This window comes from Ochotona curzoniae, unplaced genomic scaffold (assembly GCF_017591425.1).
Source record: "Ochotona curzoniae isolate NIBS_2020 unplaced genomic scaffold, NIBS_Ocur_1.0 contig_291, whole genome shotgun sequence".
Classification (NCBI taxonomy): Eukaryota; Metazoa; Chordata; class Mammalia; order Lagomorpha; family Ochotonidae; genus Ochotona; species Ochotona curzoniae.
Genome location: NW_024465649.1, coordinates 2,746,074 through 2,773,912, shown reverse-complemented (window position 1 = coordinate 2,773,912; position 27,839 = coordinate 2,746,074). Strand labels below are relative to the sequence as shown.

General features: G+C 47.7%; 2 protein-coding genes across 4 annotated transcripts in view; one reads left to right on the top strand and one right to left on the bottom strand.

Moving 5' to 3' along the window:
- Nucleotides 1-6,948, top strand: part of RAVER2 (ribonucleoprotein, PTB binding 2) — a 63,693-nt gene extending 56,745 nt beyond the window's left edge. The window contains exons 10-11 of the mRNA XM_040978421.1: nucleotides 503-639; nucleotides 6,655-6,948. Of these exons, the coding sequence (XP_040834355.1) occupies nucleotides 503-639; nucleotides 6,655-6,801 (284 nt within the window). The 3' untranslated portion in view covers nucleotides 6,802-6,948. The remainder of the gene's footprint in view (nucleotides 1-502; nucleotides 640-6,654) is intronic.
- Nucleotides 6,949-8,783: 1,835 nt separating this feature from the next.
- The window catches only part of JAK1 (Janus kinase 1), a 147,381-nt gene continuing 128,325 nt past the window's right edge, over nucleotides 8,784-27,839 (bottom strand). For all 3 annotated transcript variants that reach the window (XM_040978418.1, XM_040978420.1, XM_040978419.1), the window contains 15 exons: nucleotides 26,995-27,181; nucleotides 22,646-22,752; nucleotides 20,110-20,253; nucleotides 19,356-19,443; nucleotides 18,313-18,440; nucleotides 17,648-17,783; nucleotides 17,408-17,559; nucleotides 15,255-15,405; nucleotides 15,078-15,172; nucleotides 14,209-14,401; nucleotides 13,290-13,414; nucleotides 12,821-12,993; nucleotides 11,455-11,572; nucleotides 10,672-10,782; nucleotides 8,784-10,080 (listed from right to left, as the gene is read on the bottom strand). In XM_040978418.1, the coding sequence (XP_040834352.1) occupies nucleotides 9,976-10,080; nucleotides 10,672-10,782; nucleotides 11,455-11,572; nucleotides 12,821-12,993; nucleotides 13,290-13,414; nucleotides 14,209-14,401; nucleotides 15,078-15,172; nucleotides 15,255-15,405; nucleotides 17,408-17,559; nucleotides 17,648-17,783; nucleotides 18,313-18,440; nucleotides 19,356-19,443; nucleotides 20,110-20,253; nucleotides 22,646-22,752; nucleotides 26,995-27,181 (2,013 nt within the window). In that variant the 3' untranslated portion in view covers nucleotides 8,784-9,975. The remainder of the gene's footprint in view (nucleotides 10,081-10,671; nucleotides 10,783-11,454; nucleotides 11,573-12,820; nucleotides 12,994-13,289; nucleotides 13,415-14,208; nucleotides 14,402-15,077; nucleotides 15,173-15,254; nucleotides 15,406-17,407; nucleotides 17,560-17,647; nucleotides 17,784-18,312; nucleotides 18,441-19,355; nucleotides 19,444-20,109; nucleotides 20,254-22,645; nucleotides 22,753-26,994; nucleotides 27,182-27,839) is intronic.

The following is a 27,839-nucleotide window of genomic DNA, read 5'->3' as shown; positions in this document are numbered from 1 at the left end:
TCTATGAAATTATCTCTAAGGCAGTTTGACCTACAGGCACTTTTGACTGCAGATGCATGAAAAGCAAATCTGGGAAAATAAGTCTATAAATTGTGACCTCAGAAAAATTGACTTCCTTTTATATCTTTTTTATGAAATAACTTCCTGAAAAATTAAAATGTGTTTCTAATATGACCACCATTTTTACAAAAATATACATATTGACAATAAATACTGTGTATTGGTCGGGTCTGAACATTGAAAGCAACAGCTGTTCTAGTAACAAAACACTTATTTCACTTTTTTGTACCTCTTGTTTTAAAGATTAGATATATAAACAGTTTCTAGTTTTTCTTGTTTCAAACAAATGAAGCAGTATCATATACTACATCTAATTTCCTTTGGATAAAATAAACATAGATAAAATGCAAACTAAGATTTGTATTGTGTGTTAATGAGTTTTGCATTCTGTTTATAATTTGCAAAATGTATTCTGAATAAAATGTGTTAATTTTGTCTTTAGCCCTTGCAAATAAAACCAGTTTACATAAGACTGGAATTGGAGGCAACTTTCTGGATGCATTCTCTCACAGAAGCGAATCACAACATCCATTGGAAAAGTGTGTTTCTTACTCTCCACCTTATGGTGATTATGGACATGTAAGTGATTTTCTGGTACTTATAGTATATAAAACATTGATTAAACTATATAGAGTTTACTGAATTTGAAATCACATTTCCTGTAAATACACAAAGTGGCAGTGATCCCTGGAGGATTTCTTGGCTCACCATTCAAATTTTTAAAAATTTTGGCATGTTTAATAACATTTTGTATTAGATGACAGCCTCTCATCTTTTATACCAGTATTTGGCGAATTGTAGCCCAAAGATCAAATGGAGCTTCCCAAATGTATTTATAAGTGACGTTATATTAAAACATAGCCATGTCAGTTTACTTAGATGTTTTCATACTATAATGAAACAGAATTAAATGATCACAACAGACTATACACTTTCAAGATTCATTATTTACTCCTGGCTCTTTAGAGGAAGTCGGCTGACCTGGTTTACTCTGTGTAAGGTGAAGAAACCCAAAGATTTTCCTCTGATTTTATAAATGCATATAGTTGTAAGTTGCAGAACACATATAGCCATGTGATTCTAACTTTTAGACTAACCAGTAACTCTTAGTTTTGAAAGATATACTGCCACTAGGCTGCTGTGCCAACCTGAGGATAACGTTTTAAAAATTTTATACTTGGGATAGCATTCACTGTGAAGTAATGGTTATAAATTAGTAAGACTTATAAGCAGTGGCTTAAAATACATTCAGAGAATTAAAGGAAACTGTGTCCAACAAACTAAAGTATGAGATTAATTTTGCCAAATGTTGAATAACCAGTAGAGAAAGAATCAGATAGAAATCTAGGAATTGAAAAGTACAGTAACTAAAATGAAAACAGGCTTTCAGCAAATTTGAACAGGCATGACAGTTAATAAACTTGGCATAGAGGTCTATTGAGATTAGTCAGAAACAAAGGAGAAAAATGAGCTAAACATTTATAGGTGGGGATGTAGAGAAGGCAGAATCTGTACATCTCTCAGGAGGATGTAAAATGATGCAGCTGCTCTGGAAAACAGTCTGGCATTTCCCCAAAATGTTAACATAGAAATAGAATTATCATAAGCCAGAATTCTATTCCTATTATATAACAAAGAGAATTGAAAGCATGCCCACACACAGATATGTTACCAAGTTCTCGGAGCACATTATTCATAATAGCAAAATAGGGTGACAACCCAAATGACTGTTGTTTGATGAATGAATAAAACATCATTCAGTTGTATGAAGGAATGAAGTATTGTCCCATGCTTTAAAAGAAGGTGACCTTGAAAATGTTTAAAGTGAAATGAAAAAGGTCACGTGTTATGATTTTATTTGTGTGGAATTTCATAGAAAAGATATAATAAGCAGATGCAATGGCTCAAAGATTTGCCTGCAAGTACTGCCCGTTGTGTGCATACAGGTTCATGGCTCAGCTGTTGCACTCCCATCTCTATCCCTGCTTACAGCCTGGGAAAGCAATGGAGGATGACCCAGGTGCTTGGGATCAGATCTTGTACCTGTGTAGGTTTCCGGTGGGGCTCCGGGCTCCTGGCTTCAGATCAGCTTCTTTTTCCCCCATTAGTAAAGCAAGTAATAATAGGTAAAAGTTTACTTTTCAATTTGACATATTAACTCCATTAATGTAAGGAACAATTTGAGAGATTTTAGCTGTTTCATGTGACTGTTTAAAAAGTGATTTTGAGTTTGATTTTGTTACTTTGATTTAACACTTGGCCATCAACTGGCATGTGGTATAGCAGTACTCTTTTTCATGCTGTACTTTTAGGTTACCTTGGTTACAGGGATCTTTCTTTCCAGGAGACTTCCTGTTCCAGTTAATTAGCCACTGAATGTATGATGAGGTGGTACAGAAAAAGAAAAATAGAGAACAAAAAGACCTGGACAATCTTGGTCTCTTCCCACTGTAAGGGCTTATGCTGCCACCTTGTGGCTAATTATTACAGACTTGTCCCACAGCACAGTATGTGCAAATGAGTACTGTACAGATTGTGATTGGGACCATGATAGATCAGAATCTTGTTAGAAATATTTAACGTATGAAAAAAAAATTTTTTTTAACATAAACCTACTTAAGCAATACTTATAGGAGCACAGGTTATTTTCATATTAATACTAAATAATAACTGAAAAAAGTACTTCCAAAAAACTAATTTTGGGACTGGCATCGTGGCATAGCACATTAAGCTTCTGCATGCAACACCACCATCCCATGTGGGTACTGGTTTGAGTCCTGGCAGTTAAACTTCCAATGCAGCTCCCTGCTAATGTGCTTAGGAAAGCTTGGGCTGTTATACCCTTGTGAGAAACCTGCTCATTGTGGCAATTTGGCAAGTGAACCAGTGGATAGAAGATTTGCTGCTTATCCTCTTTCTGTAACCTTGCCTTTCAAATTAAAAAAGAAAAAAGATTAATTTTGTTAATAAAAATTAAGAAAAGTAAGGGTTTCAAATAAATTAAAAGTTATTTAAAATCTGATTATAAGCCAAGTTGGTCTTTTAGATTATTCAAAATAGCAATGAAATAATAATATATAAGTAAATCTGAAGAAAGTTTTACATTGCTGTTCTGAGTGTTAGGCTAATTTTCCAGAGGGACTTTATATTATTATTATTAGTATTATTGTGCTTCTTTTTTTTTTTTTTAAAGATTTATTTTAATTATTTTTTCATTGGAAAGGCGGATATACAGAGAGGAGAGACAGAGAGGAAGATCTTCCGTCCGATGATTCACTCCCCAAGTGAGCGCAACGGCCAATACTATGCCGATCCGAAGGCAGGAGCCTCTTCCGGGTCTCCCACGTGGGTGCAGCGTCCCAAAGCTTTGGGCCGTCCTCGACTGCTTTCCCAGGCCACAGGCAGGGAGCTGGAAGGGAAGCGGGGCTGCCGGGATTAGAACCGGCGCCCATATGGGATCCCGGGCGTGCAAGGCGAGGACCTTTAACCACTTGCGCCACCGCACCGGGCCCTGTGCTTCATTTTAAAAAAGTATTTATTAAGCATACTTAAATTGAACGTCTATGATTTGTTCAGCTTGGTGTGTACCCTAAAACTTCTGAGGTGAATGGGTTTATCTTTTTTTATTATTTAGATTTATTTATTTTTATTGGAAAGGCAGATATACAGAGAAGAGGAAAAATAGAGAGGAAGATCTTCCGTCCAATGATTCACTCCCCAAATGGCAACCAACTGCTGGAGTTAAGCCAGTCCGAAGCCAGGAGCCAGGAGCTCTTCCAGATCTCCCATGTGGGTACAGGGTCCCAGGGCTTTGAGCCGTCCTTGACTGCTTTCCCAGGCCACAAGCAGGGAGCTGGATGGGAAGTGGGGCCGCCGGGATTAGAACTGGTGCCCACATGGGATCCCAGCGTGTTCAAAGCGAGGACTTTAGCTGCTAGGCCACACCGCCGGGCCCTGAGTTTGTCTTTTTAATTGTAGTAGAACATTTTTTGGGGAATGAAGTATTAAATTTAAAGTCAGAGTAATTATTTATGCAGAAAGACAAGTAGGTGATGGCCAGCAAAAGATTAACATGAAAATTGGGAACCTCTATGCGTATATACATGAGTGAGAGATTTTGTTACATATACTATCGTTGTCAAAAACTGAAGCATATTTTAAAATATTTAATGAGGAAAGAAAATTATCTTTTAAAGCAAAATTTTAAAAAAATATTTATTTATTTATTTATTGGAAAGGCAGATATACAGAGAGGAGAGACAGAGAGGAAGATCTTCCGTCCAATGATTCACTCCCCAAGTGAGTGCAACGGCAGATGCTATGCCGATCCGAAGCCAGGATCCAGGAACCTCTTCCAGGTCTCCCACGCGGGTGCAGGGTCCCAAAGCTTTGGGCCGTCCTTGACTGCTTTCCCGGGCCACAGGCAGGGAGCTGGATGGGAAGTGGAGCTGCCGGGATAGAACCGGCGCCCATATGGGATCCTGGCACGTTCAAGGTGAGGACTTTAGCCGGTAGGCCACGCCGCCGGGCCCTAAAGCAAATTTTAAGTGTGAAATATAAAAACCACTTGGCACTATCAGAAAATGGATAGTAGGGCTGGCATGATTCCTCAACTAGCTAATCCTGTACCATGAAGTTCCAGCATCCCCCACAGACAGCAGTTTGTGTCCCAGCTGTGAAAAATGGAGGCCTTGGGACGCTGTACCCATGTGGGAGACCTGGAGGAGGCACTTGACTTTAGATGGGCTCAGCTTTGGCTGTTGCAGTCATTTGGAGAGTGAACCAGTAGATGGAAGAAAGCTGTTCTTCTGTCTCCTATTTATAAATCTGCTTTTCCAATAAAAATCTTAAACAGCTTTAAAAAAGAAAAGTAAAATCAAAAATAAATGGGCACTAATAGGGAAGTCACTAAGGTCCAGCTGATCATACTGTGGCTTGGGAAGCCCATATCCCACAATCAAAGTGTGTGATTCAATTTCTGGCCACTGTACTTTCGTGCCAGCCTTCCTACTAGTGTACCTGGGAGGTGGTAGATGATGGCAAGAAGTTGAGCTCCGACCACCTTTGTTGGGAGAGCAGTAGAGTTCCTGGTTTCAGTCTCACACCACCTTGGCTGTTGCCAAAATATTTGTGAAATGAACTGTCAGATGGAAGAGGTGTGTGTGTGTTCTTCATATTTCCCACTACACATCTCAAGTAAAGCTTTGAGAGGGAGAGCTATGCTAGGGATTTGACTCAGATTCTATAGCTAGTGCTGTGCAATGAACTGGGGAGTGCATGTATCTTTTTCATGTAAATTCATTTTTTTTCAGAAATATACCTTGAAGTGGGATAGCTGAGGTCATGCGGAGTTTTAGATTTTCAGGGAAATCACCATGCTGTTCTCCATAAAGGTTATACTACCTATAATGAAAGTTCTCTTTTCTCCGTACCTTCAGTAGCATTAGTTACATTTGTCTTTCGAGCATAGTGATTCTAACTGGAATGAGATGATACCCCATTGCAATTTTTAATTTTCCTTGAAAGAGTATGGCAGATACTTTGGTAACTATTATAAATGGGGTAAGTTTTAGGATTTTCATGTTGTACATTCCATACTGATAAAGTGCTGATTTTTGCGTCATTTTATATCTTGCACCTCTGAGTTGATAAGATTTCTTATATATAGAATTACATTTTCTGCAAACAGGGTTAATTTGATTTTCTCCTTTTTTATTTATGGGCTCTTCAATGTCCTCCTCATGCCTAACTGCTGTGTAATTCCAGATCCGGGGAACGCTTTGTCCTGTCCCATGAGGTGGTGGCTCTGGGCTTGTCATATACTGCCTCTGTTTACATCAAAGTGTGTTCCTGTTTTACCTAATTTGTTTGTGCTGAAGCATTGATTTTGTGTTAAGATTTATTTACTTGAAAGAGATTGCTTTCCCAGGTGCATTAGCAGGATGCTGGATAGGAAGTGGAGTAGCTGGGACAGGAGCCATGGCCCATATGGGATGCTGGCTCCGCAGATATCAGCCTTCAAATGTTGAATTTTATCAAACACTTTGTATCTTCTGAGATGATCATATCATATCTTTATTGGAAATTCTGTTGTGGTGGGCTGTACTTCATTATTTGCAAATATTGAATCGTCTTTGTGTCCATTGATGAATCTACTTGATCATGATGTATGATTCTCATTAGTTTTGAGAAATTTTGTATCTGTTTTTATTAGGAATATTGGTCTGTAGATTTTTCTTCTATGGCTTTGGAATCAAACCTCATAGAATGAGTTTGGAAACCTCCTTTTCCTTTACCATCAACTTTGGATTATTGGGTGGCATTTGGCGTGGATGTGAACAGCCAGAGCGTTCATAATGCTTTTCTTTTCCCAAAATGTGTGGGTATCAGGTTGTTGCAAGAGTTCCCACAAGTGATGTGATACAGAAATCTAAAAACCCAGTTTGAAAAAGGAATTTGTGTAAACTTTTTTGATGGCTTTGATATTAACTCTGCTATTCTGTATTTGATGAACCTGAAATAGAATGTTAAGTATGAATAAATAAGCCAGTTTTACTTTAGAGTTAACATGAACTATGGTTTCTTTTCTCATAGGCACCCCCTTTAAGAAAAGAAAAACGAGGCTCATCCTATCTCATCTCTGCCCCAGAAGGTGGTCCAGGGGAATTCGGTCACCATCATCGTCGGGGCTCAAGAGCGTATTACATGGAAACCTATTTTAAAAAAAAGCGAGTGTACTGAGTTAAGCTCTCTCCTTACAACCTCTTAAGGTTCTTGCAGTATCTTTGTTGTTCATCGCTGCCTTAACCTCATTCAGACTAGCCATATCCTTTAAATACGGGTTTATGATTTCCCAGAAGTAACTGTGTTGTGCAGCAGGCAGAATTGCCAAATTGAAAAAAAAAAAGTTTAAGTAGCAATAAAATATCAATTGAGGCCGTTTTCCACTAAAATTAGGCACTTCTTAGTCAATGTGAAAGTAACCTGCAACCCATTGGAGAAACAGCATTCCAATATTTCATGTTTTAGAACTGAGAATAATTTTAATGCCATATATTAAAGTCTGAAGCAATAAATGGGAAAAGTCTTGTTTCTTCAACCTTTAAGTTTCTTACTATCCAATGTGCATTTCAATTTAAAAGATTTTTCCTAGAATTACATGGGTGCAAGTACCAGATTTGGTGATGGTAATGTAAAGATGCTCCAGATATGCTCAGCTATACTGAAAGTCCCTTAATCCAGCCTAACCGAGTGATTGTAATGGCCAACATATACACTGCTATAAGGCTTTACTTTTAAAATTTATTTGCCATTTGTATCTTTTATGAAAAATAAAAGCAGCTTTGGTGATCCAGTATAATATGGGGGTTGGCAGACTATACCTGGGGCCAAATTTGGTCCACCACATATTTTTCTGCTGCCTGCAAAGAATGTTTACATTTTTAGAAAACTTAAACATGAAATTTCTATGAAACTCAAATTTCAGTGTCCACAAATAAAAGTTTTATTGAAACCCAGCCATGCTCATTCATTTCCATAGTGTCTGCGGCTGCTTTTGTGCTGTAATGACAGGGCTGAGTAGCTTTAACGGGGACCATGTGGCTTGCAAAGCTTCATATAGTTATCTGGCCCTTTAGAGATTTTTGCTGACCCCTAACCTAGTGGCTCTCATTAGAGAATTTCTTTTATTTCACCTAAAAACTGACATTTGGGACAGACTTGTAAGTGGCAAGGAACAGATTTCTGTGGCTCATTTTGCAGTATACCTGATTACAAAGACAGAGCCTCTTTGATCATTAGCTTCCCTTTGTCCCACAGAACAGTGAAGCAGTCAGTACTGCCCTTTCCAAAGGAATCCTAAATAGTATTTATAACTATTTTAAGCTAATAAGCTATACCTCAGTCTCTGCTTTGTCTCTGACTCTTTGGTATTATATTAGGCTGGAAAAGAAATACCAGCTATTTAATCCAATTTACTTCTGAGTTTTTGTCTTTATTACACACAGCTATTGGCATCACTATTTCCTGAAGATCTTGGTGTTAAATGCATGAGAAACCTTTTTCCATCTAGAAATTTCTTCCTAAGTTTGTTTATTGTTATGAGATTGTAATTGATGAAATTTGGAGTCTCAGTGATTCTACTCTTTTTGAAATCAGATTATTAAATACCATTTTTGGAACTGTTTTTGAGTATGATATAGATACCTTGTTTTAATTATGAAGTAAAAAATTGGTACATGTTGTATGCTTTGTAAAAAAAAAAAATTGGTCGATTTTTTTGCCTACACTCGTTTATAGCCAATTTCTAAGTAGTACTACTTATAAATAGCTGATCATGATTAAGGCATCACTCAGTTATGCAGTAGATGGCTAGTGGCTTCTCTATGCCCGGTACTTCTTCCCATTGAGTCTCTTCACTGCTTGGTCACACCACTGCTATAAAGCAATCTGAGGAAAGGGAGGATGGTGACCTACATCAGAGCTGCAAAGACAAAGCAGGGAGACGGTGAAAGAGCTCAGATGTTTTGGATTATAGCACATGTGAATTCGCCATCCACACTTGGCCTGTCCCATTTTCATTGGACATTAACAGAGAAGTGCAAATCAAGTGGTGTTAGTAATAAGGACCATCACCACCACCCCAAATCTATACTGTTATTTTCCTATGTAAGTGAATTGTTTGAAATGCTTTGACAATCTTAATATTAAAAGGCGTATGCATGTAAAGTCTTTAGTATATTTATTTGTATAAACAGTAAAGAAAGTGCAGAGAGTGGCCACAGGTTTGACATGGAAAGAACCCTCAGTGCTAGAGGACTGTACAACAAATTTAAATGGCAAGTTTATTACTGCCATTGAGTCATGCCTGAACTTTTTTTTTTTGACTCAAAGTGAAACATAAGGTGACACATACTAGCCAATATTAAGAAAAAATTTCACACACTCTTGGTTCATAAAGAATTTTGTGGTTCACACTGAGTCAGACTTAAATATTTTTGATTACCCAGTTTAGTGGATTGTGAACTCCATGGTGCTTCCTAGCTGGGTCTTCAGGATGTACACCGCAGTGTCAAAATACTGACTGCTCCTTGTTATTGGGTGGGATTTTGAAACACTCAAGAACAGTGTATGGATGTGGTATTTATTCTGACTGGTTGCATACAGCATCAAAAATCAGTGCTGGAACAGCTTGCCCGAAGTGATAGTTTAGAAAGCGTATACACTGAGATATCTTGAAAGCAGGTATAATAGCATCCAGATTCTGAGAGTCCATTCTGATGACGACAGACTGCCTAGGAGAGCACTGGCACAGGCTGAGTTCTCAAGAAGGTAACATGCAGCAAAGTATCCCATAGCTGTCCCCTGTGTATAACCAGTTTTATCAAGACATGGTACCAGCAATCACCCAAGGGAACTGAAGAAACAACGTCTAACCCTACTAGTGACAGGCATAACAGTATACTAACTGGTACCTAATATTTTAAGACTGTTTGATCTTTCACTGTGTAGAGAATGAAATTTGAAGCCTGTTGGAATATCAGCCAAGGTCATTAGTCTTTTTTATCTATGACTAATTAATTGTACCAGAAAAAACATCTCAGGCTATAGTAGTGGGGAAAAGCAATCTTCCTGTTTCCCAGATTCCCACTTTGGTATCCAGTTGTGAGGGTAAGCTAGCCAGAGTCATGGTGGTGATCTTCCAGAAGAAAGAGTTCTTTCTAATATTTTGGCTGTCACTGTTTGTCATTAAGTTACTGGAGCCATATATAAGGAGGAAGTCCTTACATACATTACATTCTCAAGTTAATGGTGAGTGGCCCTTTAGATGTAATACAAACTTTTTCCATTAAAAAAAATTTATGACTTGAGTATTTGTTATGGGAAGAGGACTTAACAAAAAGCAGAATTTAAATGTTATTCATGCTTTTTTAAAATTGCTTCAAATCCTTCAATAAGATTCTGAAAAGTTGTCCGACTGGATGGTTGGAATTCCCAGCATTTTCTCATAAGCTGATAAACCTGTAAAAAAAAGGGGGGGGGGAACCAATAAAATGTTAGATTTGGAGGCTTTAAAAAATAACACATAAGCAGTAAAATTTTAGTAATGATAATTGATCTTGATAACTAAGGCTAGAAAACAAAACTTTGAATAATTTGTGCAGAAGATGAGCGACAGTTGTGGTGCATGAGTAATGCTTTAACATTGAGAAGCTCTTTAATAACCTTCAATAGGAGAGATGTCTTGCTCCTACATCCACCCTAGTTAGCACATCTTTAAAACTCAATTTAGAGCATGGAAACTGAACATTATGCCAGTCAGGGGCCAGAAAAATACATGTATTTGTCACAAATATGCTATCCCCAAATTCTTTCCTTTAGAGGTGGGCAGTGAAGAGCACTGAGGGGAGTCTGCTGCTTGGAATGCTTGCTTTGAATGTAACTGGTCCCTGTCACTTGCCCCAAGGTAAGATTTCTCACATATCCTGAAATTCAGCTTCAGAAAACAGTCTTCGTGGACTTTCTAATGCATTGTCCTGCTACCCCTGCTGCAGTGACAGACTGTGAAAACACCGAAAGCTGAATGACCGCTGCGGAGCAGCCATCACCTACCTGATCAGGACAGCTGGGTGGGCATGGCAAACGCTTTCCTTCCTTCAGCGTGTTCACAAGCCTTGTCACTGTCATTTGGCCGTGAGTTGGGCCTATCATTTTCAGGAACAACTGTGTAAAAGCAAACAAAATATTTCATGTTGTAGAAGTGTTTATATAAAACCAAATTTATAAGGGTGAAATGTCTAGAGTTAACCTGAAAGAAATAAAAAGACTTTTTTCCCGCATCAGTACTAAAAAATGAAACCCCACAGTGATTGGTGGAATTCCCAATCATGCACTCCTTCCACTTGTCAGAGGGCCTTTTCCAGTGAAAATGATCTCATTTTGGAATCGGCAAGGCACACAAAAGAACCTACCGAATGCCACCAGATTTAATCCACTCCCTTGAAACTTCACTTGTTTCTTTCTGTAGGTAAGAGCCTATGGACAGGACTTGAGAGACCCACAGATAGTTGTCAGGTAATCAAGTTAAATGTAAAAATGGTGTTTTACCCTTCTGCTTAATACACTGATTGGATCTCATGTAAAAACAAAACCTGGGGGACACTGTTGCGTGCACCATGTTTAGCTGTCACCTGCAATGCTGGCATCCCGTGAGGATGCCATTTGAGACCCAGCTGGTGGCTTTGGCCTGTCCTAGCTCTCGCCAGTGGGGCCATTCTGCGTGTGAATCAACACACGGAAGTGCAAGTGCTCTCCATACTCCATAATTTTGGCTTCAGTACATGAAAAATACACATGTAACTGGGTATCGGATTCAAATGGAGAGACAAGACTTACGGCCATGGGACTGTATTCTGAATCACAGTAGGTAAGCAGCTCATGCAGAGTCACTCCAAATGACCAGACATCAGAGGCAATATAGAATTTACATTGAATTAAACATTCCGGCGCATACCTGAAAGAAAGCCAAACATGCAGCCTCACTTCAGGGAAGACGTTCCAACAGACATAACGGTGCCTCAAGACAAATGTGCTCGTGTTTCCCTGAGCACATGCACGTGAGGGAGGGGGAAGGTCACTTGAGGACAAGCCTGGGGTCTGATTCCTATAGGTTCATAATGAGTTGAGTGTAAACAATTTGAGAAACATCCAGTGGCTCAAGCCAGAAATCTAGGCATTTCATTCCAGCTGTGTGAAGAATTCCTCAAAGCTACTCCAGTTCACTGTCACCTAGTCATCTAACCCTTCGACCTCTAACGCTTGCTAGGACTGCTGTTGCAGCCATATTGGACTTGCTGGCTCCAGTCTGGCACCTTGTCATTCCATGGTGGTCTCAAAAAAGAAAACAAAATCTCAAATGGTTGGCCCACCCCCTCCCGGGATGTCTCACTGGGTTCAAGCTTCACACTTGACCTTCCCTGCTCGGACCCAGCTGTTCCCTTTGGACCTCCCACTCCTTGTAAGTCCAACCCCAAGAATCCTCAAGTTTCATTTGAAGATTTGATTTCCAGAAAACCAAGTGTGAATCCTGTGCTTACTGATCATGAAGCTGCCTGCCTCCATTCTTTATAAACTCTACCTGACTGATGACATCTCCTGCTGCTGACACAAAAGGAAGGTTTGGATACAAAGCTTTAAATGAATAAAGTCTCAGGTTCTACAGGTGGGAGAGACCTATGGCTGCCTACAGGCTGCTGATCTGGTCTACCAGGGCAGAGTGGAAACCAGCAAACCCCTGGGTAGCAGGTGGCCTTCTAAACTAGATCAGGTGTTGCTGGGCTAGTTCCAGAATTTTCTTGACAGTTTAACATCCACTGGTCATCCCCTGCCACCTCAGCCTACCTGCCTTCCAGACCAGTTTCTGCATGAATGTGTCTGAGAAGGAACCCAGTGCACACCTGCACCCAGGTGCTAGAACTGAACCGTGTCAGGTGAATGTCCTGTCACAGCAAGGTGACATGCCGAGCTGCGGTGGGATTTCTCCCATTCCTCAAAAGACGGTGAGATTTGTGTAGGCTGTTTCCAGGGAACAGCCTGAAAGCAGTTTCTGAAAAGCAAGTGTCAGTTCCAAATGTTCTATTCCTCTCTAACCTTGACTTGGCCCAGGGAACTGAAAAACATTGAATGGCCAAGGCAGGCTGGTCAGGACAGTGCAAACAAACCCCTACACGCATGGGTGCACCCGGCTGATGGATTCCGTTACCAGAACACAGGGCTGTCCCGATCGTCCTTGACAGTGTAGTACTCCTTGTCCGTTTCGATGGCTTTCGTTAAACCAAAGTCTCCAATTTTCACTTGGTGTTCACTCTCTACGAGGACATTCCTTGCGGCTAAGTCCCTGTGGACATACTGCCGAGACCCCAGGTAGTCCATCCCCTAGGGGGAGAAGTGCAGATCAGGCATACTTCATAGTTTTCCACAGTAAGAAGCAGGCGTATCAGTTCATTCACACGTACGCTGCTGGTTTGTCTACTTTATGCAATAGTCCAAACTGATTTAAAAAACAGGAAAACACAGAACAAATCCATTCGCTTTCTCAGTAGAGACTTAATTTCTCATCTGCATGATGCGGACAAGGCGGAGGAAGTATAATCACCCCAGCCCCACCTGCAGACCAGCCGCCCAGAGCAAGGTGGTTTTTTTGGTAAATGTGGCTTTTTTTTTCCCCTTACCTTACAAATCTGCACAGCATATTTTAGCTGTTGTTTGAGATTAATTTTGTTCTTATTCTTTGGAAGATACTCCTTAAGGCTTCCCGAGGGCAAAAATTCCATGATGAGCTTAATACCGTTTCCTCCTGTGGAGAAACAGCATGAGCACAGAAGTCATGTGTCGGGGCCGGTCGCCAGAACTGGGACAGACCCAGCTGCCCCACTGTCCCAGGCGCTGCCTGATGCAATGGGACAGGAACACTCGGCCCCTACTGAGTCAGCACTCGTGGAGAGACCTGTCAGGAACTGATGGAAAGCGTGAGGCACGTGAGGATGCCGGGAAGTGGTGGCAAGCTGGAGCCACAGCCATAGTGGATAAGCCACGGATAAAGCTGCTCCGGTCCCATGTGGGTAGGGCCTGCTTTGCACTGCAGCTCCCTGCTAATGCGTACCGTGGGAGGCAGGCCCGATACGCACCTGCTGTTACAGGCACTTGGGGAGTGAGGCAGCAAATAAGGTCTGCCTCACAAAGTAAAAATTAGTATCTCACTGCTAATCTTAAAAGGCCCATATGTGAAAGGTGCTGGCTTACAAATAAGATGCAGGTAGATGCTAGCAAATCTCACCTGCCAGTGTGATTTCAGCTTCTATAAAGTGAAATGCCCTGGCTAGTATGGACCAGAAGAGCACAGGGGGTGGCAGTGGGTGTTGGGTTCCCAGGGCCAAAGTGTGGCCCTCGGGATGGGGGAAGCCCAGCCTCAGTCTGACTGTATGACCAACCCGGAGTGGAGAGGCCTGAGCCGCGCGGGGTGCTGCAGAGGGCAGGGCAGTTTCCTGCGAGTGCCAACAGTCCAGAGCTGCCAGCAGCGAGTGTGTTGAGGCTGCTGGCTGCTGCTCTAGCTGGCTCGGGCGACCCCGGTCACCTGGCAGCCCGACGTACCGTCCTCAGTGCAGATGCCTTTGTACTTCACGATGTTCTCATGGTAGAGGTTCCTCAGGATTTCTATTTCCTTCTTCAGGTCAGCTATGTGGTTACCGCCGCTCTCGGGCTTCAGGGACTTGACTGCCACCTGCTCCCCAGTGTTGTCCCCCTCGGGGTCATACCTGCACAGCTCCACCTTTCCAAAGTGGCCCTGGAGGGACACAAGTGCTATTGTGAAAGAAGCCACTCCCACCCCAGCCAAACCCAGAAGAGAAGTGTTGATCCTCATGGTTGTTCCCCTGCTGGGGTGCATGGCACCCCACATCCCCCTCTGCTGAGCTAATGCCAGGAAAGTGGCAGGTGACGAATGACACAGCACATGTCCCAGATCCCACAAACACCCACACACAAGAAAACCAAGGCCCCTCCTGAACCGAGCCCCAGCCCTGAGCCGCAGGACAGAGTGCGTGCTGCAGGAGGTGCGCTCGGGTCCCAGCCAAGCCAGGAGGGGTGAAGAGGGAGCTGCTGACTGCACAGCTGGTGCTGCAGGTGCCTGACGGCCACGGACTTGCCACAGGGAGTGCAAGTAAAGACCAGAGTCCAGGAGCTTCCCCAACACAGCAATGGGACCCTGCCCGCCCACGAAAACCTGAACCAGGGTAGGGCGTGAGACTGGCCATGGCCCTGTAGGCAGCCTCACAGGATGCTGAGGCCCAGTGAGTCCACATCTCCCTCTTTATCTCCGTCGGGCACATTCTGTGGGGACACACCAGGGGCAGGTGGAGACCCGCACTGCAGACCAGCATGGATGGCACCAGACACACACTGGCCTGGATGTCCAGAGGGGCCCATGGCGGTGAGCAGGGCACCCCAGCTGGAGCACTCACCTCACCCAAATCCCGGATCCTCTTGAGGAAACGTTTTTCAAAATGCGTGGGGTCTACCTCGGTGGCTGGCTTCCTTTCCGAGACAATGTCTGGATCTGAGAGAGGAGAAGACAAGCGAATGCACACCCAGTGTGGCGGCGGAGGCTCCCCCGGCACCGCCTGCAGCCCCTGGCTTACTCTGCTCTTCTAGTTTGTTGATGTCTCTCATGATGGCACGGAAGAAGGGTCTCTGGTTGGGGTCATAGTTCATGCAGCGTGTCATGAGGTCGGCCAGCTCCTTGCAGGATGGCGTCACCGGCCGGCAGCGGCTCTCGTAGAATCTCTCTTTCTGGAAGGGGAGGGAGGTGTGTGAGTGAGCGAGGGCGGAGCAGTTGTGGAGCTCTCAGCCACCAACTCATCCCAGCCCTGAAAAGCTGCACCCTAGTAGTCAGGTGACTTTCCGGGAGTAGTCTAGCAACACACAACGATTTTCAGATTCTCCTAAACTTTTGACTCACTGATTCCAACTATCAATCGACCCAAGATAAATGCGACACTAACAAGGCTGATACACACAGCTGGGCCAGTGCTAACACACACCTGCAAATACTGCAGCCCCAACTGGCCCCTCTAAAATCACTTACATAACTTAGAAGGGAACAAAATCACTACTTATGCCAAATCTGTAAATGAAGACTTACATGAGTATATTTCATAAAGTTCACAAAATGTAATTAGAAGATAAATTCTAGTGAAAGTCTTTTTTTTTTGAGATTCAGAAACCTGACAAAAGACAAGTCAGGGAAAAACTATGCATGGAGGTTAAACTTTTTTTTTGCACCACGACAAACTTCCCCTTACTTTCCCTTTTTCCTTGTATAACTCCATCTGCTATGGTTCTAATTTTGTCCAAAAAAGATATATGCAAGTAGCCTTTAGGACAGCTCGTCCAGTCCCAACAGCATCTGGGAACATGGATGACTTTTTCAAATCATTTGGTGTAGTCTCCAAATTTCCTCCAAGTGCTTATTGCTTTAAAGTCTCAGTCAGCAAACACCTGCTGCACTTGGCCTCCAAGCAAGGCAGTCCCTGAGCTCGCTGCACCCCTGGAGCCGGGCTGCAGGCCTGGAGCTGCGAAGCCGAGGCCTTCCCTGACCTCTGCGAGCCAGCGGCTGCTTTTTGGGAGCCAGGAACCCAGCGCTCAGCAAGGGCTGACCGACAGAGTGCTCGCACTTACGTTTTTCCAAGGAAGTTAAAAATAAATGCCATTTTCCAAAAGGCCAGGCGGAAAACTCCAAAAAGCACATTCTGGAGTCTGATGGCCTCTCGGGGGGAGGGGGGGGGTCTAGGCTCAGAGCCTCTGTCCTCAAGTCTGCACTGGCTTCCTCTGGCTGCCAGGTGGCCTGCACCTGCACGCCTCTCCTCTGCTCCCAGTGCCCAAGCGCTGATTCCTCCTGCTGCCTGCCAAGCCTGGCCATCTGCCCCAATGCCCACCTCCAACACCGGCTTCCCTGGCTCTCAGCCAGCCCTCCACCAACCCCGTCCTGAGGCAGAGACCGCACAGCCTGAACGCACAGCCCTTCCCAGGGGCCTGCGGTGGCCTACTCCACCTCACCGCCATCTCTCCCCAGCTCACTGTGGTCATGGTGTCACCTTTCACCCGGACAGGGATCAGTGTGAACGCAATGCATGCCCCAAGCCTGAGGTCAGAGTTCTCACACTGTTATTTTTACTATATATACATATATATTTTTCTTTGAGAAGATTTATTTACTTAGTTATTTGAGAGGTAGAGTTAGAAAGAGGGGGGTGGGGAGAGAAAGATACCTTCCATCTAATGAGTCTTTCCCTATAATGGCTGCAATGGCCAGGGGTAGGCCAGACAAAAGCCAGGAGCCTCATCTGGGTCTCCCACATGGTAGCAGGTGCTCAAGCAGTGTGCCACCTTCTGCTTTGCCAGGCCCATTAGCAGGGAACTGGATGTGAAATAGAATAGCTGGAACTCAAACCGGTACCCATATATGAGGCCAGCACTGCAGGTGGCAGCCTGTACCATAATGCCAGCCCTGAGTTTTACTGCTTTTGTCACCACTCTCAGAAGTCAATCTGTGAGAGGTTCAGGTTTCACCAGGTGACAGCGGGGGGCTGGCTGACCCCAGTCAACAACCTTATCAAGTAGTTTATCTCATTTCACAGATGATAAAATTGAGGCTCAGGGGAGTGACATCTTCAAGGTCACAGGGCCAGCCACCTGTGAGGAAGATCCCACCTCACTGCCCTCTCGTCACCCCTGACTGAGGGCTGGGGCACAGGGGACCCGAGGCCACCTGAAGCCTGGGGAGGCAGCTCACCTCGATCAGCGTCTTGTCTTTGAGGGGGATTTCGCCGTTGTAGCAGATCTCCCAGAGCGTGGTTCCGAAGCTCCACTTGTCGGCGGCCACACTCAGGTTCTTGGAGTCTTCCACACACTCGGGAGCAATCCACGGGATCCGCTCTATGCATTCTGGAAAAAGACGGCAGATGCTCTCAGAGCAGTTTCCAGGCCACCAAGTGGCGGGGGCAGGGGATGGCACAGGGCAAGGATGCCACACCTTGTCTGGACAGCACAGTGATGGGGATGCCAGGGTCGCTGAGCTTGATGAACGGGCCGCACTCGCTGTCGATGCCTTCGCGTGCCAGGAGGAGGTTCTTGGTACACACATTCCCATGGACCAGGTCCTTGTCCTCCTGCAGAATTCCAGGGACCAGTTCAGAGTTGCCCGCAGGCGTGCCCATGTCTCCTCCACACCCTGCCTTCCATCCTGGTCCTCAGAGCATCCATCTGCACTGGTACCCATAACCAGGCTCAGCAGCCCAGCCTCCCAAGCAAGGGTCTATGTGACTGTGGCATGGCACCCCATCACAAGGAAATGACCAGCAGTGGCACAGACCTCTAAGGGGTTCTGTGACAACAAAGAGACTAGAATCTGCAGCACCTGGACCAGGGGGCCACAGGCAGCACTCACAAGAGGCCAGTGGCTCTGGATGCTGGCAGCTGTGCTCACTCCCTCACCCAGGACTGTACTACACAGTGCATGCTGTCCGCGGGGACAGCTTCCCCCGGGGAGCACCCATTGCTGAGTCCCCAGTGACCCCTTTCCATGTTCTGCCACCGAGCCCTGGGTCCCACTGCAAAGGCCAGTCCCTCCCGGGTGTCACCCCTATGAGAATATTGTGGGCTCAGGTGGGGCCCGCCCCAGACATCACAACATCTTACCAAGTAACTCAAGGCGCTGGCCAACTGTTTGGCGACTTTGAACTTCCAAGGTGTGGTGAGGGCGTCGCTTTTGCGATGCATGAAGAGATCCAGAGGCCCTCCCTCCACAAACTCTTCCACCATGATATCTACAGGCATAAACATACCAGTTTCTGGAACCTTCTGTCCGGGACAGTCCTGTGCCTTATCCTCTCAAAAGCGTACACTCTGAGAGAGCCCTCAGCCTACAGGATCACAGAGACCCCAGCAGGTGCACATGGCAGGGTACTTAGGAGTCATCCAAGCTGGGCTCCAGGTCCACACGCTTCTGCTGTTAACCTGGGAGACTGAGCAAGTACCAACTTCTTGGGAGGCCTTGTCCCCACTTCTGCATCCAAGAAGGAAGCTGCTCCCAGGTGCCTAGGGTTTCTGGGGAGGGCTACGGGGCGCAAGGCAGGGAGAGGCTGACAGAAGCAGCAGACGTAGTGGACCGGCCTGAGCAGGCCTCTGCCTGACCCAACTGTCACGCTGCAGTGCAGGGATGGCCACTGCTATGCCATGGCCTACACGAGACAAGTGCCGGGTCACACAGGGAAAAAACCAGAGCAAAACCAAAAATTCCCTCTTCAGGTTTACACGCTGGGGACTCAGAGGCTGAGGGCATGAGCAAAAGCCTCAGCCTGCTGGCCAACAGCAAGAACTGGGCTTGCAGACAACAGGTAGGCCAGTCCCCCAGCAGCCAGTGCCTCGCCATTCCACACCCCTACTCCCTGCGTCCTGCCCAGTGTGCCTCCCCCTCGGACGCCCAGCCCGTCACCTTGCCTTACCCACCTCTGACTTGTGAGTCTAACATGGGGGTAGGGGACAATTTGGCCAGAAGGAAGCATGGAAACAGGGCAAATGAATGAATTTCCATCAGTCTCCACGGGTTAAGCTGTCCACCTGCTCAGCATTAAATGTCCTCTAGCACAGGAGGCAAGGCTGGAGGCCTGGGCAATGGACAGGTGACTCCACAGCACCAGGGCTGCCCAGCCAGGACCCCCTCTTCCATGGGCCCTACTTACTCTCCAGGTCACGGACACAGACGCCGTAGAGGTACACAATGTGCTTGTGGGAGACCTGTCTCATCATGCTGGCCGCCTCAAAGAAGGCCTGTGGGAGAAGGCGACAAAGAGGTGTCGGTGTCACGGGTCACCCTTGCTGCTGCAGACGCAGATCCCAGGCAGTCACTACTGTCACTGCCGAGCATGGCCATGGCCACCGGAACCAACTGGCCGCAGACCTCCCACTGTGCACGTGTGCCTGCCTCGCCCCACTCCACCTTGAACTTGGGGACCTCATGACACTCAGCCTCTGCCCCAGGCTGTCTCACTTCCTAGGAAGCAGGGTGGGGTGGGTGTGGGGGTGCTCCTAAGTCAGACACACCCCAGGGTCTCCCTTTTCCAGACTGTGCAGTGAGAGCCCCAGATGCCATTAGGAACTCCAAGGCCACTTAGCTGCAGTCCCCAGGTGCTGCCACATCAGCTCTGGGTAGGCATGAGACGAGGAGGTGACCGGGTAGCTACGTGAGGGTGTGGGCAGGTGCAAGCGGCTGCTTGGGCCTTCCTCCCTCCCTCCCTCCCTGTGCTGCGCACGTTTGCAGGGAGCAGGGTAGGCTGCAGACGGCATCTGAAGAACGGAAGCTCTGCTCAAGGCCAGCGTGAAAGCCAGCAGCCGAGTGGTGGGCAGGGTTGCTCCCTACCCATCATGCCCTGCAGGCTCCAGAAACAGGGAACAGAGCAGGGCAGGAGAGGGCTGCGATGTGAGGAAGACACTTGCCAGAGAAATGTCCCTGTGGCTGGAGTCCAAGACTTTGAGGATCACTTTGATTCTCTTCTCTTCAGAAGTGCCTTCGTCCTCCTTGTGGTCTACCAGGGTGCCCGCGTAGATGTGGGTTCTGGTGCCTCTGCCCAGGTGATCGCCCTGAGGGGACAAGCAGAGGTCAGGCGGCCAGGCTGGGGAAGGCAAACTTATTTCCAGGGCGGGGCAGAGGCTAGAGCCGCAGTGGCTCCCCGTGCCTGGGTCTTGCCTCCACGAGACACAGTCCACATGCCCCTGGGCAGCATCTCTCCTCCTACCACCAGCAGCAGCCTGTGGCTGACAATCTCCACTTGACCCAAACCTACTGACGGTGCCCGTCAACTGCCAACCACGTGGCCCATGCCAGGCTGCTCCAGTTTCCTAGACAGGCAGCGTGGGGCTGTGCTACTGCTTGCTAGCCTCTGACTGCGGAGACATTCCTGGACCATGCCCGTCTCTGCCCACTTTCTGCAAGCACGCCGATGACTGTTCACCTCCTGGCGCTGCTGTGAAATGCACCTGAGGACTCGGCAGAAAGGCTCCTGGTCCAAAAACGGGCACTGGGGGTGGGCAGCGGCTCATTAGCTGTTCCTTGGGACTGCCCAGTTCTCATCTGTGTGAGCCTTGGCAGCGCGTTCCCCAGGGATCCTCAGAGGAGGGGCGCAGCTATAGGCAGCAGCAGGGAGCCCCACGTTGCCTCCCTTGCGGAGAGGCAGGAGGGCTGGGAGGGATCCGTGTGCGGAGCCTCCGTACAGAACCACTGTCTCCTTAACAATCCCAACTTACCAAGTCCCTCATTTACAACTAAAAATGTGACTCAGGAAACTTGGGCACCGTCAAGCTGCTGATAGTGGCCCCGCACAACTCAACAGTTCATAAACTCCAGGTTGACTCTTCTACCTCAGGGTCCTGCTTTAAACACACCTCCTGGAGGGACTGACATCCAGGACATCAGCTGTCTCCACAGGAACACACACACCCAGAGTCTTTAACCAGGTGTAGTAATTTGCACAAATTCCCATTTGTCATCGGTCAGGCACACTGGCTATCCACTACCCTGTCTGCTGGCCAAATTCTGGAATTACTCATGGAAGCTGCAGCCACCATGAGGCAAGGCTTTGTGGTGTGGGAAGTGGTACAATTGCCAGGACACCCCAAACAAGCCACATGCTCTCAGAATCATTAGGCTTGCCCTAAAGGCCATCCAGCTTACAGCTCCAAACTGGTGGGCTTCCACAGCAGCTCTCAAAGCCCCCTGTACTTCCTACATGTCCATTCCTGTCTCCTGCAGTGCCAGTCCCTTAGTCTGTGCCCTGAGCTGGGATCTGATGCCAGCTCCTGCATGGTACCATTTCGTCCTCTTAGGACAGGGACAAAGGACTGGCTGGGATGTGCCCACACATCGCTGTACTTTGTCACTTTGGGTCATGTCTCCTGATGACACAGCTGCGGCCTGAGGCTAGTCCAGTCTGCTCCCGCACTAGGCGATGGGCCTGTCATGGCAGCAGCGGCCTCTACTATGTGCAGGCACTCATCTCTCCAGCTGGACTGGGAACAGAAGGCTGGGAGGATGGCGAGGGTGTGCGTGTTCAGACTCCAGTAGCGAAAGGAGGTGGCCTCATGTCTAGGGTCGAATTCCAGACAGCCCTGGAATAAAGGCTGTCAAGCTGCAGCTCTGGTTTTTGTCTTTATTCCCAGGACATGTAGTTCCGAAACTGCTAAAGTGACAGGCAAAACTAAAGGCATGCTGCAGAGAGGAAAGGTAGAAGAAGCGAGATGGTGGTAGTCATGGGCCTCCATTCTCTGAAAACTGCTCTATTGTTTCAGGGATCTAGGTAAACTAACATACCAACCCCATGCCTGCCCTCACCCAGGCCCTGCCACAGGAGGGAGTCCATGATTCACTCAGCCCTCCAAAATTCTGGCCCGGGCCCCCATCGCACTCAAAGTCCTTCTTCCCTGGGCTGCAGACTGCTATCTCTTTTGATGCCTTCATCGCCACATGTGGTTCTGCCTAGAGGCCTACGGACAGGTGCAGAAAACAAAGTGGGACTGATCTGCCCTGGGCCTCACATACCTTGCCCAGGGCCAAGGGCAGCCATGAAAGAAACAGTGGGTCCACCTGAGGCTGCCAATCCTGGGCAGCAGGTCACCAAAGGCTGGGACCAGTCTGAGCACTTGGGAGGAATTCAGTTCTCAAAGGAGCTCTCCAGGTTCAAGTTCTACACGTCCTCCTGCGCTGTCAGTGCTCCCCTGGCTGCCCTGTCAGTGCTCCCTCACAAGTGCTCCTCAGTCCTCATGAACACGCCTTCTCCAGTGGAAAAGCCTCCGGAGGAACGTCTGTGTCTAGCTGGGCCACAGGCAGGGGCTGAGCTGCCTTCCTGTGTACCTCTCTTTGGTCTTCTTCTACCAGGATGTCCCCAAACCCAGGCCTTATTCCCCCACACGCCGCAGACTGCTTGCCTGTGGAACATTAGGCCCCATGCTGGACCCAAGACCCACAGCCATGACTTACCTGCACGATATCTTTCTTGAGGATCCGGTAAAAGCTCAGCTGGCTCATGGAGTAGACAGGCTGCCACTCTTGGGCTTTCTTAGTAGCCACCAGCAGATTGGAGATCTCTGTGGAAGAGATCAAAAGTCAGAGCAGAGAGAAGGTTCGAGATGTCAGCCAGCCTGCATTTGAGCAGTATGGGACTCGCTGCTCACCCATGCATGCGTTTGTCAGTTCAGACACCTGACACATGGCTGACCAAGGAATCCCCCATCCGGAGACATCTATGATGCACTGAGATACTCTAAAAGGATGAGCACACGGTGCTCCCAGGGAACTCTGTCCTGGCAAGGGGCTGGGGAAGTCTCCCTAAGGAAATGTAATGGTTAAATCTAAGAAGGAAAACACCGAGGAGCCAGGGCCTGTGGCTAGCCTATTTCTCAGCATGCAGCAGGCCCGTGGTAAGGGCATGTTAAATACACAGGAGCTGAAGCTGAGTGCTGAGGAGCAAGGATGCCTGCGCCTTCAGCTGATGGGAACATTGGGAGCAGGATGACAAACATGAGATTTGGGCAAAGACAGCAGGAAGGGCAATCTAGAAAGCAGGTGCATAAGCCCATGAATGCCTGATATTAAGATGCACTCTGAGCCCTCCATTTCTGTGGGCCATGAGTGGCCACCAGGGCTGTGTAGGGGTGGGCTCTGAGTGGCCAGCTGGGCCATGAGTAGCCAACTGCCGTGTCCTGCAGACTCAATAGCCAATCCAGCCTACTACAAAATCTTTGCACCACCTGGGAAGTAGTACGCCACCGAAATCACCTTATTCTTATTTCCACACAGAGTCCTGGAAAGCCCTGGTTATGTCAGTGAAATTCTGAACTGCAAGAAGCTATTAAGTTCAGGGGGGAAAGGAAGTTATTCAAGTCCTTGGATTGGATAATTCTTGAATTCTAATAAAAACAGGTTACCAAAAGAAGACTTGGGTGAGTCAGCAGGCACCATCTGTGGAGGTGATCCACATGGGTCACTAGGAGGTGACAGTCACTGAAGACCAGGTCTCCACATGCACCCAGGGAACTGCATGGGGCCTCACTGCCCCTTTCAGTTCACATTTTCTGGGACCAGCGTTGTAGCCCAGTGGGTGGAAACATTGTCTGGGATGCCAACATCACCTAACAGCACTGGTTCAGATTTCGACTGCTCCACTTCTAATCCAATTCCTTGCTGATGTGCCTGGGAAAGCAGCAGCAGATGACCCAAGTACTTTGGTCCCTGTCACCCATGTTCTACTTGCAGGTTTTTGGCTTCAGAGTGGTCCAGCCCTGACCATTAAGGCAATCTGGGATGGAAGATTTTGCTCTCGCTCTAATTCTGCCTTTCAAATAAGTAAATCCTTACACAGGGCAGGTTCGCATTTTCTCAGTGCTAGTCCCTGCCCTGAGAGCTCTACACGCATGCACTCCTTGGTCCTCACACCTATGCCAACAGCTACACAGCATTCTCACCCTCCTTTTACAGAGCAGGAAATAGCGTGTCCAAGGTCAGCTGCTTAATAAGCCACATTTGGGGTCTTGGTGAACCCTCAGCATCCCCCAGCCCAGCTGGTCTGAGTGGGAGAAGCAGACCCGAGGGTCAGAGGCTGGGCTCAGAGCAGGCTCCCCTGTTACCACACTGCAGGCACCACACTTCCACACTGCTTTCGTGACTCTCCTGGGGCTCCTTGGGTAAACAGATTCCTAGAAGAACTCTGGGAAGCCTAGAGGGAGCAAGGGCTTCCATGAGGGCCACCTGACAGGTGGCCACAGCAAATGCTTCCACTGGCAGTAGAGTCATTAAGGAAATGAAACAGGAGGGGGAAGGACTATGTTTGGGCCAATTATCTGCTTGGTGCTTCGGGGAACATGGCACTGGGGCCAACGGAGTGGGAGGGGAAGCCATTGAACCCCTTCCGGTTTGTTTTCTCAGTACAATAAATGGGGGACATAATTGTGCCCTCGCCAAGTCACCTGTGCGACAGATAAGACAATGCACCTCATAGGTAGCTACTGTTGTCGTGAGCAGCCATTATCCTGTGGTACCACCAAGTCCCTGTGGTCTCAGCCAAAGGTATAGAACGCAGGCATGAGGCTGACTATGCAGACACGGCAGGGCCATTGTGACGGGCCAGTGGGCTGACTGGACCTTCCTGTGCTCTTCGGCCTGGTCATCCAGGTGAGGGATGACCTGGGGTGACCACACTCGTGCTGAGTGGCTTCTGTTGTGGCACCTGCTTCTTACTCTGTGATGAGTTTCTTGGTTGCATCTTCCAGCAAGAGGAGGCTGTCTGCCTGCTGGAACCCTGTGGCTGGGAGGAGCCCCAACAACAGGGCAGGACCTGGGTTGGTGATTTTGCTGCTTCTCTAGTTTGCAGGTGCCAGGAGCAGAGCAGGCTGGCCGTACTCTGACTCTGCCTGCCATGAGGCCCTCCTGTATAACAGTGTTGGGAGGCCTGAGAAGGGCAGGGAAGTGAGGAATCAACTAACTTACAGTCATACAGTGCAAGTTCAAATCCCTACGTGAGCATAATAACACATGAACGCCCAGAAGCAGGGCCTGGCAGACTGCGTGCTGTTCACACGGCAGTGGCTGACGTCATCACTGCTCCTGTAACTGCTGCTGATGCCACCAGCAAGACGGCCTCCGGCACACGGACCTCACCGAGTCGTGACTGCCTCACAATTGCTACCTACAGCTGCTGCATGGGTGGCAGAAACGCCTGGGAAGTGCCTGGGCCTCTGCAGGGGTGGCCGCTGTGATGGTCACTGGGCCTCTGCAGGGGTGGCCGCTGCGATGCTCACTGGGCCTCTGCAGGGGTGGCAGCTGCGATGCTCACTGGACAGAGAGCGCTGGCTGCCAACTCGGGGCTGGGGTTCCCACTGGGCAAGGCAGCAGTAAGGCCAAAGCTGTCTTACAAGCGCACAAGCAGGTGGGAAAGGCAGACGCCAGATATACTCAGGGACGAGTTTAGAAGCCATGAGAAGGGATCAATTCCATCCCCTTGCTTTTCCTGCCACAGCTCCTGGTTCTCAGATCTGGGCTAGCAAGAGAATTACCTGGGGCACAGACCTTGCCCCGCTAAAACCCTGCAAAGGAGCCACCTAGCAATATCTAACATCCTCCAACTACCGTCCCCTACCTCGTTCCCCACTCCCACCTGAGACCACTGACCCCCAGGAAGTATCCACTGCTCTGGAGAGCTGGAAGGAGAGAACGTGACGGAAAGCAGGCCTCGGCCAAGCGGCAGTGGATGTTTCACCTCTGTGAATATCTTTGAGCACAGAAACAAAGACTGCAGTTCTTCTCCAAGGCTGGCAGGAAACTCTATCTGATCAAGTTCCTTCTCTTGCACCAAGATCAGTGCTGGGTCGCTTGCAGAGAGACCTAAGCATGAGTTACCCCGCAGGGACCCAGGCCTCCCCTGTCCTCACACAGCTGGCCTGCCAGCCTGCTGATACAACTGCTAGCTGAGTCACAGGGCTTGGAAGGCTCCATGGAGGAGGCAGAACCGGAGCAGAGGTAGACAGTGAGCTAGAGGTTGCCAGGCAGCTAAGAGCCAAGGCAAACGTGTCAGAGACAGAGGCCCCACAGAGCATCTGCCCATACCAGGGTCTCAGGAACAATGGAGCTGCCTCTTCCAGAGGCCCAACACCCAGGGTGGCAGAGGAGAGGCTGGGCCTGGAGTGGGATTTTGGAGGCCAGTGTGTTTGGTCAGGGGAAGCATCAAGCAGCACATGGAATCCAGCTGCTCTTTCCGTATGCCTCGTGCAGTGTCCGTTGACTTTGCTGGGAAACGCCTTTGGTTAACTGGCCACGTTTTGCTCACTGTTCAGTAAGATGTGCCTTCTTCATGCAGCCCTCCATGACCTTGGCTCATGATCGTGGCCATCCCTTTCTGACTGATCGCAGGGTATACTGATGTGCTGGTTTAAGTGCTCATCAGTAACACTTTAGTATCAGGAGTGGAAAACCTTCAAGAGGCAGGTGTGGGTCTCGGGCATCTTTGATTGTCCACACGTGGACAAAGTTCTAGGCCCATGAACATGAGCCAGGGGAGCTGTCACGGCACTCTGCCTTAAAGAGGTGAAGAGCAAATCTCGGGGTGCTACTCCGGATAGTGAGATGCTGAAAAACAGGTCTCTTCTACGAAAAATGCTGACACTCAAGGGATGGGATTTGACTTGGGGGATCGAATCCTAACCAAAGTCCCTGAACAACACTTGTAACTTGTGGGCAGAGATGACGTTCAGTAATGCAACCCGCATCCTACAGTCATTGTGGGCCTTGCAGCATCACTGCGGGGCCACTGTCTCACTCAGGCACTGGATACGCACCTCGGGGTTTGGGCTGGCAGCAGCGTTTCAGCACGAAACTGATGTTGTCTGTGCGCAGGATCTGCCTCTTGAGGTGGCTCATGAGTTCTCCCAGGCTGGGGAAGCTGCGGTCCGAGCCGTGCAGGCTGTAGCAACCTTTTTGCACCTCGATCTGAAAGTTCTTGAACTGCCTTTGGCCACCTGTCAGCTGCCATTCAGGAAGGAAAGTGATCAGACATGACTTGGGTTAAAACAAAGTCAGGCCAAAGGAATGAGCTGACGTTAGGAGAGAATGGGGTGCCACTGCATTGCCCTGTACATCTGAGTCTCTGTAAATCTGAAATCCATCACAAACACTTTATTGTCTATAAATAATCCAACCAACAAACCAATCAATAATCTAGAAGGATTCCAGGAGAAGACAGGGAGGAGAGCTATTTCTGCAGAAGTGTCTCCTGGCTTTTGATCTGCAAGACAAAATGAAGTTCATGGAAATACCAAGCTCCTCAGGCTGCTGCCACAGCTATCCAACGTGGTACACTCTCACACACTCAGCTACTGTTACAAATGAAATGATAACTATCGCCCAGGAATTCCCTCCGACTGAGCCTCTCCGGATTCTGTGGCTGCATGGAGAGACAAGACACACACGGGAGTTGCCCTATGGCTGCCAGTCCAGCCACAGGCTCCAGAGAGCACATGAAGTGTAAGCTGTTCTCCTTCACAAGCTCTTTTTGTACAAAGGAGACCATTTTAGTGGTTAATACTGAGGGCCAGGAGGACCTACTTATAGGGTAAACTAGGACACGATCAACAGGTGAAATCCCCAGGGCTCAGTACCAGGAGGTAAAAAGGTACTTATCTCA